This window comes from Capra hircus, chromosome 5 (assembly GCF_001704415.2).
Source record: "Capra hircus breed San Clemente chromosome 5, ASM170441v1, whole genome shotgun sequence".
Taxonomy (NCBI): Eukaryota; Metazoa; Chordata; class Mammalia; order Artiodactyla; family Bovidae; genus Capra; species Capra hircus.
Genome location: NC_030812.1, coordinates 106,965,465 through 106,977,329, shown reverse-complemented (window position 1 = coordinate 106,977,329; position 11,865 = coordinate 106,965,465). Strand labels below are relative to the sequence as shown.

The window sequence follows — 11,865 nt, the reverse complement described above, 5'->3', positions numbered from 1 at the left end:
GGTGGCTCCAGCCCAATCTGAACCAGACCCGTGGACACCGCTCTGGGACAGAGTGAAGTGGGGACCCTGGCTCAGGCCTCAGTGTGCAGACCGTGAAGCACAGGAAGGGGGGCGGTCAGCCCCGAGTCCAGGTGGATGCCCAGAGGGGCTCCCCCTTTTCAGAGGGTCACTGTCAGCCTGCCAGGGCTGGGGTGCTGTCCACTCCTCTGCCCTCCTGTGACCCAAGCATCCCTGCTTCCTTGGGATCTCCGGTGTGGCTGACCGCGTGGGGACCGCCGGCCTCTCCTGCCTTTCTAGCATCTGAGGACACATCCTACCTGGATGAGCTGACTGCATGAGGCTCAAAGAAAAACAGCACGCGATTTTTAAATAACTTTATAATTTCCTGATGGATTTAGTTTGTGAATAAAAAAGAAAAAAAAAATGAACAAAGTGTTTACAATAGTTATCAAGGCAAAGTCGACTCTAACACAGTTTCTCTGTAACATCATGATCGTGTCAGCGACACCGCCGGGCCGGCGTGCAGTGGACGGCGGTGGTGGGCCCGCTCAGACACCACCCCCTCGGCCGCTACTGTTGCCGAAAGGACTCAAGCTGCAGGGTCAACGCCCGGGGCCCTGGCTCCTCAGCCGCGGCGGCTCTCCCTCCTGAAGCCAGGGAAAGGGGAACCACAGGAGACCCCAGTCTATGCCTTGCATACCTGCTGGGCTCGAGTGCCCCGGGCTGCCCCTGGGGGTCCAGGGCATGTGCAATACTGCTGTGGTGGTGGGGGGGTAGGCAGCCCCACCAGGGCCGGGCTCTCTGGCTCAGCAGGGGACATCTCCTTTCCTGGCCAGGCCGTTGCTGGGGCCCAGCCTGGGGCGGGGGTCTCATAAGCTTTCAGGGAAAGGCTGCAGGGACCGATGCCAGAGGGGCTGGGCTCTGAGCCGGGCCCCCACCCGGACTGCAGGCTCAGGCTGGTCGGGGATTGGCCCATCCTGGATGGGCCCCAGAGAGTATAGCACCAAGTGGGCAGGAGGAGGCTCTGTGGCTGGTGCGGAGCTCAGGGGCCAGCGCCAGGCCCCGGTGACCACATGGGACGCGGCACACCGGGCAGGGGCCAGTGTTGGGGTGAGGGAGCTACAGGGTCAAGGATCTGGGAGCCTCTGGCAGAGGCCCTGAGGGTGGATAGGCAAGCCAGGCCCCAGGAGCCTCTCCCGAGCTCAGCGGCCAGTAGCCTGCCTGGATCTGGACCTGGCGTCTCCCCAGTGGCCGGCCCGGCTGCCACCTCGGCCACCTTATGGGAAGAGAGGCGGTGTCTGTCTGCCCCAGAGCTTGAATTCCTTTGTTAACATGATATTGGTTTGATTTTTTAGAAACACAGCTCTTTAATTTTTCAGTTCTACAACTACTCTGTAATATCTTAATAATCTCAACAATGGACACTATGGAACTGCCCCGATTCTCTGAACCACACGGACAATATCGACAAGCAGAGAAACGAAAGAGGAGGTGGGGAGGGACAGGAACCCACTCCCCATAAACCAATCCCTAATCCACCGCTCCCCTGGGGTCAGGAGGAGAAACACCTATGATGGGGGTCACAGCACTCTCCACACACGCTGGGAAAAACCAGGAGACACTTGGGTTACAGTTTTGACACTAAAAAGTTTGGAAAGTTTTTGCTTAAAAAGCACAGGACAGCCATTTTGTTCAGAAGGATTTTCCCTGTTTTCTTACTGTGTTCCCTTAGTGTCCGGGGAGGAAACACCAGATTCCTCTCAAGACCTTTCTTTGATGGTTGCACCCCTGCTGAGGGGTCATGGCTGGCAGTGGTGGGGGGGGGTCTGGGTCTGCATGGCCGGCTGCCCCTCTCTCTTCTCCCCCTGGCCCCCTACAGCCCAGCGCTCTGCCGCTGATGGGAGATGAGGCTGGGGTGGGGTTGGGGGCCCACACAGGGTCCATGGGGACTCAGGAAGAGCCACTTGAGCCCAAGTCCATGCTTGCTCTTTCCCCGCCCTGGGGCCTTTGCTGACATGGTGGAGTCCACAGTGGGGAGGGAAGGGCACGCGGGTTGGGTCAGCAGCAAATCCTGTCAGCAGTCACCGACACCTGGAGATGACTTCCTCTCCTCCTCTCGCTGCTGGAAAACCCAACAGACCTTTCTGGACACAAAGGGTGAGCCCAGCTGCTGCCGTCCAAGCTGGAAGCGCCTTGGGTTCCGTCCGCTTCACTTGTGTTCCTAAGACGGGTTAGGAAGAGGGAGCTCTCAGGCCGCCTTCAGATGGTCAGGGACATGGTCAAGGTCAGAGGTGAGATGGAACTGCGGAGCCCCGCTCCCTTCTTCATACGTGACAGCCCAACTGACGTCTTTTCCGTTTCAAACAGCGTCCACACCTCGGCACCCAGATGCTTCATCACGAGCCCGGCAAGGGCCTGCGGCGGAAGGGCAGGACCCAGGAACCATATGAGGCTTCTGCTCTGCACCCCAGCTTGGTGCCACCCACTCTCCTTCTCACTGCCTGCCGTGACAACTGTTACCTGGGGACAGAGCCCGAGGTGCTCAGGGCAATGAGACGTGCCAATGGGATGGAGGGTTTGGTGAGCATGTTAGGCGGCCTGCAGCACGTCTCCAAGGTCACAGACCTTCGGGAGCAGCTCGTGACCTCGTACAACAATGAAGTCAGAAGAGGTCAGGGGATATAAGGCTTGTGTGCTGGAACTGCACCTTCAGCAAACGTTGGCTCAGAGAGAGACCTACACTCGGTAAGATGCTAAATGCTGGAGATTACATTCAATTTGCCCTCGTGGTACAGGCAGGTCCTTGCTCACTATTAAACTTCAGCCAGAGTTGACCCTCATCCAGGACCAAACAGCCCCCAGAACCACTGAGGTGTGACCACCCAGGCAGAGGAGGCAGAGGAGAGTCCTGCCTGGTTCAGGGACAGACAGATGGTGTCCACCCCGAGTAATCCTCCAGGTATCCACAGGCAGGCAGCAGGGACTATATCTGACGGGGAAGGTGGACCCAGCAGGGCCCGGGGGACCACCAGAAGCGCTGGTCAGGCTGCAGCCCTGCATGGGGCCTCTTCCTCCTGCAGGCCGGGGAGGAGGTCCTTCTACCTCGGTTCTCCTATTGTGGTGGATAATGTGAGATTCCAGGACTCCGGCCCTAAAACACTGGGGCTTTCTAAGTGATTTATGGGCAGTGCAATAAATAAATGGGGTTGAGGTAATTGACCACGAACGGCCACCACTTACTGTCTGAGCCCTGCAGCACCCCTGCTCTGGCCAGCCCGGCTATCAGGAAGCATCTCAGTAAGAAATTTGTGAACAGAGTCCATTTAAACCTTTGATAAGGAGCACTCGACAGCTTCTCACGGGGGGAAGCTGGTTTATGGCGGGGAGTGGGGGCTGCTGGAGATGTGACCATATAAGTTAATGGGACCGTCACGGGCTACTGGCAGGAAGATACGGGACTGACGGCTGTGACGACCTGACAGGCAGCCTCGGATTCTCTGGGTGAGTAACTGGGGAAGGGGAAGGAGAAAACCCATTTAGCCCAGCAACTCTTTATCAGAGGATGTGAGCGTCTGCTGGATGTCTGGCCGGAGAGGTGATCAAAGGGCAAGATTCGGGTTAAGTGGTCTGTTTCTCGGTGCCCGATATTTATGACTGCCACCATCTATGCTTGGGGAAGACGTCAGTACTCTCAACCAGATTTGCAACTTTGGGGTCGATTTTCTGATTTGCAACATGGAGCCGGCCAAGTTCATTGAGAAGCACATGGATGTGCAGAGAAGACACCGTCCACCATCGTAGCCCTTTACACAGCACACTCCTTGAGGGGAACAAACCCCCAAATTCTGAGTCATCAGATGGGATCCTATCCTACAGGCTAGTAACTGATACAGCCTCTTGCCCCCCAAAACCCATAAATTCCATTATAATGAGAAATGCTGATTTCTGGAAGATTTTTCTGGAAAAGCTGCCCTCTATTAAGACTTAAGATCGGACCAGGTGCATCTCACAGAATCCTCGACCCTGCCCCATCCAGGGGCTGTCTTCATGGCTGGTGCCTGGCAGCCACGCAGGCACTTCATGAACACGGTCTGAGCATTAGAGGGGAAGGATTGCATGTGTGATGAGCGACATCCGCGTGCAGCAGAGGCTGTGGGTCAGGATGAAGGCTGCAGTGGCCAGAGGACAGAGGGGGGAGGAGGGGCGTGCCCAAACCTGGAGTGCAGGGGAGGGGTGGGCTGGGGGGAGGCAGAAGCACTCTTCAAGGGTGAGACGGAGACGTTCTGGGGAAGCCAGCCTGACCCAGAGGACCGGTCACATTCTACAGAAGCAGAGCTGCGGGCGTGGCCACACCGCCCTCTTCTCTTTCAGTCACGGACGTGATCCAATGAATGCATCAAGCAAGAGCGACTCACCCAGAGGCTGAGGACAAGCACAGGACCAGGAGGCAGGGAGGCCGGTTCCCCGAGCGCCCGCCCACAGGCCTGCCCAGTTGCCTCTTGTGGACAGTCACCAGCATGGACAGGAGAGAAGAGCTGGTCGGCTCCAGGTCCCTGGTCCCTCTCCCCCTCCTCTCTTTCTGTTAATACTCTTTTGGGGATTTTTTTTTTTTTTTACCCTTTTAGGGGAAAGCACCTGTTCTGGTATCAGAACACGTAGCGCTTGGGTCCGCAGTGAAGCATCCCCCAGAAAGCCGAGCTCCGCAGCATCCAGACTCTGTCCTCATGCCACGGATGGGCGAGGGGGGCTCTCCCTGTGTCCCTATCAGGGCACAGCTGCCAGCGTCCACAGTGTCACTGCTGATGGCCAGAGGGCAGCTCTCCACGGAGACTCGGCTGCTTGCCCAGCTGGGATGGCAGGACAGTTAGTGGGGGGACGACACCCAAAGAAGGAAGCAGGTTAGAAGACAGATGAGAAACGGCGCTGGCGCCTCACTGGAGGGATTAAGCGAGACGGGACAGGGTCTGTAGTGTGTCTGGTGCCAGGAGCCTAGGGCCCAGTTCCTCGCATGCCTCCTCTCCTGGCTCCTGGGTTCAATGCTTGGGCTGCTGGGCCGGCTGTTCCCGCGAGGGGTCAGGATGACTCTTCCAGGGCGTTGACCACCTGCTCCAGGATGTCGGGGCAGTGATCCGCGATTTGCTGCAGGACGGCGTTGGCAAACTCCTGCAACTCGGCGTTGTCCTGCTCACCTTTCTCCTGCTCGCTCTGAAGCTGAAAGGAGAGACGGATTCAGGTGAAATAAATCAAGCCTGTTCACACTGAGTTCAGAATTACCCTTCGTTAACAAAGGAAGGATGCTGGCAAACACACGGATGAGCCTGGAGGGCATCGCGCTCAGTGAAATGAGCCAGACCCAGAAAGACAAACAGTGCGTGGTATCTACCTACACATGGAACCCGGAGGAGAAACGTCAAGTCAGACTCGAGCAGCAGAGAGAGGGACAGTGGCTGCCAGGGCCTGGAGGTGTGAGAAACGCAAGTGGGGGGTAAAAAGGCACAAACTTTCATTTCTGAGATGAATGAGGTCTGAGGTGTAATGTACAACCTGGTGACCACTGTCAACAATACCGGGTCACACACTGAAATCTGCTAGGAGAGCAGGGCTTAGGGGTTCTCACACAGAAAAAGAGGAAATCGTGACACAGCATGTGTTAACCGGAAAGCTGGAGACTGTCCACGATGTCTGTGTACATCACACTATCAGGTGTACCCCTTAAATATATTACCATTTTGTCAATTTTAGCTCAGTGAAGCTAAAAAAAGAAAAAAAAAGATGAATAAGAGTCAGTTTCCATGTGAAGTCTTCCTGTATCAGAATTAACAATTAGGAAAGTATAGGAGTATCGAATGTCTCCTCTTGAAGATGAAGGTTAGAGGCTGGTCCAAGGCCCCCAGAGGGTGACCTGCAAAGCTGGGACCCCACGCCGGTGCTCTCACTCCAGGAATGTCCTCCCACCGGGCCACACCGTCACATTCAGGCCCAGGAGGGGACGGGGCTCATGCGTGATCAGACAGGATCATGCGCACTGGTCCCTGCCTGAGGGAGGGCCCCGGCCCCCGCCACGCGCTTCTGCTCAGTGCATGGGACTCCCTACCTCAGGCCCGCTGACTGAGCCAAAGAGAAGCCAAGCTTGTTTAGAAGGGTATCTCCTGTTGTTTAAACACTCTCTGACACTCCTCCACACACTGCACCAGCGTGTATGAGGGCCTACTCTGTGCTCGGTGCTGAAACGCAATGGACTTGACCCTTGAGCCGAGCAAGTACACAGATGACTACGACCCAGCCAGGAAAGGGCGGTGACCGAGGCCTGAACACGCGGCGAGGCAGACAGGACGATGCCCGTGTCACCCTGGGGGGAGTCCCAGATGTTCCTGAAGGCTAAACCGAAGTGCATCTGGGATAGAAGCAGGGGTCGAGCGGACAGAACAGGTGCAGACGTGCAGAGCCATCGAGGGGTGTGGGTCTAGGGACGGTGAGACACACCCCTCCCCCAGCAGCTGAGCATCAGGCAGGGGCCGGAGTGCAGAATGGCAGAGGTGAGGCTGGAGGGACAGCCTGGGGCCAGGCAGCGTACGCAGAGCTAAGGGTTCAGGTTTCATCTGGTGAGAACCACAGGGCGAGAGCAGCAACCGGAGGCCCCAAAACTTTAAGACAGCACAGTGATGCGATTGTGTCGTTTTTTCAGAAGACAGTATGAAGTTGAAGCAGGCCACGTGGATGGAAGAAGAGCACGTCCAGGGAGGTCACTGTCACGAGCCCACGGGAGAATCACATGGATGGAAGAAGAGCACGTCCAGGGAGGTCACTGTCACGAGCCCAGGGGAGAATGAAGGAGGAATACAGGTTTGGGTGGGAGGGCATGGGAACAAAGAGGGGCAGGTGGGTGGGAGAATTTCCTAAGGCTGGACTCGTGGGAGGTGGGGTTACATGAGAGAAGGCAGAGAACAAGGCAGATGAGCCTGAAAATACAGGAGGCAGAGCAGGTTTTAGGGAAGGAAGGAAACTGAAAAACTGAGTTTAAAGTGTAGTTAAACACACAGACTCAGGAGTGAGGCTGGCTGGGACTCAAGCTCAGCTCTGCCAATGACTGGTCTGCATGACCTGGCCCCCTTGGAGCCTCAGTTTCCTCGTCTGTAAAAAGGAACAGTGATATTACAGGGTGGTTTTAATGCCTTAATATTTGTATAAAGTACAGCACAATGTCTGACACACAGAAAGTGCTTGGGAAATGTTAGATGCTGTTATCAAAACTGTTACTGCTGTTTTTTATTAAGCAGATAAGATAACCCAGAAAGAGCATGTGGATTAAAATGCAAAAAGAAGCAAAGTTTCAGTTATACTGTTGACAGAATCTGGATGCTTTGAGCCAAGAATGAGCATGCTGCTTTTTCAAATATATCAAAGAGCCAGGGACAGATTCAGAGCTGGTGATCTTCTGTTAAATGCTGAAAAAAGACCAGAATGTCTGGTCCTGAGTGTCTGGCAAGGGCCAGGTTCAGACCGCGCGAAGTCGGGTGCGTCCCGAGCTCTGGCTGTGTCACGTGACTGTGAGTCTCCGAACTGGGGAAAGCAAGGGGGTCGGGTGCCTTGTGAACACAGTGGCCCGGGCCAGAGCCCCGGGCTGCGATGCTGAGGTCTCTCCCACCACGCAGGGCGAGAGAGGAGGTTATGAGGTTGTGGGGCTGCTTCAGCTTCTTATCTTGGGCTGGGGGATAGATAAATGCTCTTTATCTTATTCTTTGTGGGCTGTGACGACTGACTGTGCGTGTCCCCTCAGATCCTCATGCTGAAATTCTCATCTCATTGTGATGATGGTCTGAGGCGGGGGCGTTCCGGAGATGCTTGGATGTGAGGGTAGAGCCCTCATGAATGAGGTGAGCTCAGAGACCGGCCTCCCTCCCTCTCGTGAGGACCTGAGGAGAAGTGAGCCACCTGCAGCTCGGAGCACAGCTCTCGGTAGAAGCAGCCTGTGTGCCAGGATCCTGGGCCCGCAGCCTCCAGAACCTTGAGGAACAGACCTCTGTTGCTGATAAGCCACCCAGCTTACAGCATTTTGTTATAACAGCCTGACTAACATAGCGAGTAGTGCTTTTAAAGAAGGCTATGACAGGGAAAAAAAGGGGGAGGATTTGGCTAGTTGAACATATTAAAATATTAAAATATTTGTATGGACTCAGAAAAGATGTAAGTAAAAATACAAGTTTTTGCTTGGGAAATGTTTAGAATAAATAAAACAAAACAAACAAAGGATTGCTATCAATATATTAATGAAAATAACAATAATCCTAATGTAATAGAAAAAACAGGCCGAGGATATGAACCAAAAACTCACAAAAGGCATGTAAATGGTTAATAAGCACATTAAATGATAGTTAGCGGCCGTGAATAATTAAAGAATTGCAAATTAAGCAAGATACGGTTTTGTTTTTTCCCCCTCTCCCATCAGATTGGCAACAAAAGCTACAAAGACTGTTAACAATCAGTGTTGGTAAAGACCTGAGGAAGTGGGCCCTCATATATACCACTGATGAGAATATAGACTAGGGTGCACTCTGGTCTCAACCAAATTTAATTGCATGTGTACTTTATGTAAATAATTCCACTTTCTAGAGTATATTCTAGAGAAAATATCAGTAAGAAATTCAAGAATGTATGCACAGGTATGTTTGCCAAGGCAATTTGTAAGAATGAAACTTTTTTTACTGACCTCAGTGTCGACCAAGAGGTGAGAGAGGTCTGTATGTTTGGGCTTATGTACAGAAAAATGTATGGACAAAGACAGACATAAGTATGAAGAGTGGTTAGTCTGAGTGGATGGAATGATTTGTATTTTACTCTGCATACCTCTGTACTGTTTAATACCCACAAGTACTGTCGCTCTTACTAAAAGAAATACGAATAAAAATATGTAATATAAATATTCAAAGCTGCATGTATTTTTCAAATGTGTAACTGTTACATATTCTAAGACTAAGAGAAGAAACCAACAGAAATGCATACAACATTCATTCAAAAAGTACTGATTGGTTCGCCATGAAAAGGAATGGAATTCTGACCCAGGCTACCACATGAACCCTGAACACACTATGCAGTGTGAAAGAAGCCAGTCACAGAAGGCCGCATTCTAGACGGTCCCATTTTTATGAAATGTCCAGACAAGGCAAACTCAGTGAAGGGGTGGCCAGTGCTGCCCAGGGCGAGGGCGGGACGGGGTGGTGGGAGGGCCTGTGGACCGACGAGCACATTGAAAGCTGGCTGTGGTGGCGGCCACACGACTCTGAGAATCATGCCTTTTAAATGAGTGGATTGCACGATATGTGAATTCTGTCTCAACGAAACTGTAAGGACACACTGAGTCCTGCTTGCAAAATCCTGCAGAGCAAATGCCCGCCGAGAGGGAGGAAAGTGCTGCAGCTTCAGCCAGGGTGGAAAGGAGGAGAAGAGGGGAGAGTTCCTTGAGGAGGTGCAGGGAGATGTTTGAAGACAGAGAAGGCTCGTACCAGACAGAAAGCCAGCAAGAGCGGAGCAGGCGCAGAGCAGGAGGAGATGCGCTCGGCTGCTCCCAGGGTTTGGGGCCACGGAAACTACCAGGTCTTGGCAGAAGTAACACAGGTCTCCCTAGGCTGGCCGGGCATGGGCACTGCCCCCACGGCCCCCCAACCCTCTCCATGCTCTCTGTGATGCCCACCGAGGGCTCTGGCCTCCACTGCGGGCACCTCATTCTCAAAACAGAGGGGACAGACTGGAGTGAGCTGAAAGCGCGATGCAGGTACGACTGAGATGCAGGGTGAGAGGAAACGTGATCGTGACCCGCCGTCATCAGGGCTGGAAGCGGAAGGGGGAAGGGTAACAGAACTGGAGGAGGATCAGAGAGTCAGGTGTGATGGAAGAGATCAGGGGGAAAACCAGGTCAGCCACAAAGGCTATGCTTTCCCAGCATCTAATGAATGGTCTGCCTGGGGAAAGGTGCTTAGACACAGAGGGGTGAGGAGAAAGGAGGCAGTGCTCCTTCTCTGGCGGGTCTCTCTCCGTCTCTGGGGATTGAGGCTGGCTTACACTAGAAGCAGCACCGCGCGTGGGCACAGCGGGGCAGAGAGAGATTCCACTGGCACTCGATCCATTACATGCTAGTTATTTCCTGTCTCGAAAAAAAAACTCAAAGACCAACCTTTCCTGTGAAACGGGAACTGCTTCTCAAACGAGGATTTCTGTTTTGACTCTGAAATGCAAAGCTTTAGTCATCTGAGGTCCGAGGAGTGCTGAGTGTCGGGAAAAGTGTCATTAAAACTTTAGACCACTTAGGGAAGAAAGGCAACGTGAAGAAACTAAACGAAGACTTGAGACAGCTGTGCTCTTGCAGCATGGGTGTGAGAACAAATCTTGAGGGGGATTAGTACCTCGTTATTTAGCAGTCTTTCATTAGCATGCACAGCACATGCAAAAAAAAAAAAAAGGCAGTTTCTGTGTGGTTTCAGCATGCAGAAGACCCCGTGGACGAAAGAGGGAAGGTGTGTCCCGGCTTCCAAAACTGAACTTACCAGCTTGTCTCTCCATCCTTCGCCCCCTCCCCAAAGAAAAGGCCCTTAGACTTAGCACAGAGAAGGATTTCCCAAAACGCACAGACATGCAATATTGGGGATTTAAAGAAAAAGCTTATTCCATCTTAGATGCAATGCTCCTCTGTCCCTCTTCCCTTCTTTGTTAAAGTGACAAATCCCAAGTTAGTAGATATAAACTCAGCTGAGTAAGCCAATAAGATCCACCATATCCTACTCTCTTCTTTCTAATACTGGCAGGCCAGTTCTACCCCTGCAAGTACTACAGTCAAGTACAGTGAAGTACAGTGAAAACACTACCGTCTTGTTTTTCTTAAAAACACCATAGTCATATGCAGTGGGTATGTTCACAGAATCTCCCCCTCTAGATACAGAGATGCAATTTTTTGGGTTATGTGCTGAGAGCTTTGCATCTAAAGACAAACAACCACCACCCTAAGAACATTTCCAAATACATTTAAAAAACAAACATGTTCCCATGAATCCCATAAGCTCTGGTAATAGCAGCATCAAATCCCATACCTCAGCATCTCTGCTTTCTCCATAAATAAACACCTAACATGAAACCTTCCCCAAGCGCCTTGGGCCTCTTCCTACTTAACCTTAAGAGAACTAACATACTCTGGAATCTTGGAATAAGAGTGTACAGCCATCTGGCTCCAGTAGAGAAGACAGAAAATAGGGTGGGCTAAAAGAAATGGGAGGGATTTCTCTGGTCCAGTGGCTAAGACTCTCTGCTCCCAATGCAGGGGGCCCGGGTTCAATCCCTGGTCGGGGAACTAGATTCCACACGCCGCATCTAAGACCTGGCGCAACCAAATAAATAGCTTTTAAAAATTAAAAAAAAAAAAAAAAGAAAAGAAACAGGGACTTGGAAATGTGGCTGAGGATGACTGGGAAGGTGGCATCCTGTGTGTGGGTGCTACTGCTGTCCATGGTGAAGGACAGACCGCTCGGGGGGCTGGCGGCCGTGAGCCTGCTGTGCAGTCGCTCAGTCCTGTCTGGCTCTGTGCCCACACGGACTGCAGCATGCCAGGCTTCCCGTCCTTCATCTTCTGGAGTTTGCTCAAACTCATGTCCACCGTCTCATCCTCTGTCGTCCCCTTCTCCTCCTGCCTTCAGTCTTTCCCAGCATCAAGGTCTTTTCCAATGAATCAGCTCTTCGAATCAGGTAGCCAAAGTATTAGAGCTTCAATCAGTTCTTCAATGAATATTCAGGGTTGATTTCCTTTAGGATTGACTGGTTAGATCCCCTGCAGAAGGAAATGGCAACCCACTCCAGCACTCTTGCCTAGAAAATTCCATGGAT

General features: G+C 52.6%; 1 protein-coding gene across 8 annotated transcripts in view; it reads right to left on the bottom strand.

The window, feature by feature from the left end:
* ERC1 (ELKS/RAB6-interacting/CAST family member 1) overlaps nt 360–11,865 on the bottom strand; it is a 271,289-nt gene continuing 259,783 nt past the window's right edge. For 7 of the 8 annotated variants that reach the window (XM_018048680.1, XM_018048674.1, XM_018048679.1 and 4 more), the window contains one exon: nt 360–5,211. In XM_018048680.1, the coding sequence (XP_017904169.1) occupies nt 5,074–5,211 (138 nt within the window). In that variant the 3' untranslated portion in view covers nt 360–5,073. The remainder of the gene's footprint in view (nt 5,212–11,865) is intronic. The other variant, XM_018048676.1, reaches the window with a different exon arrangement.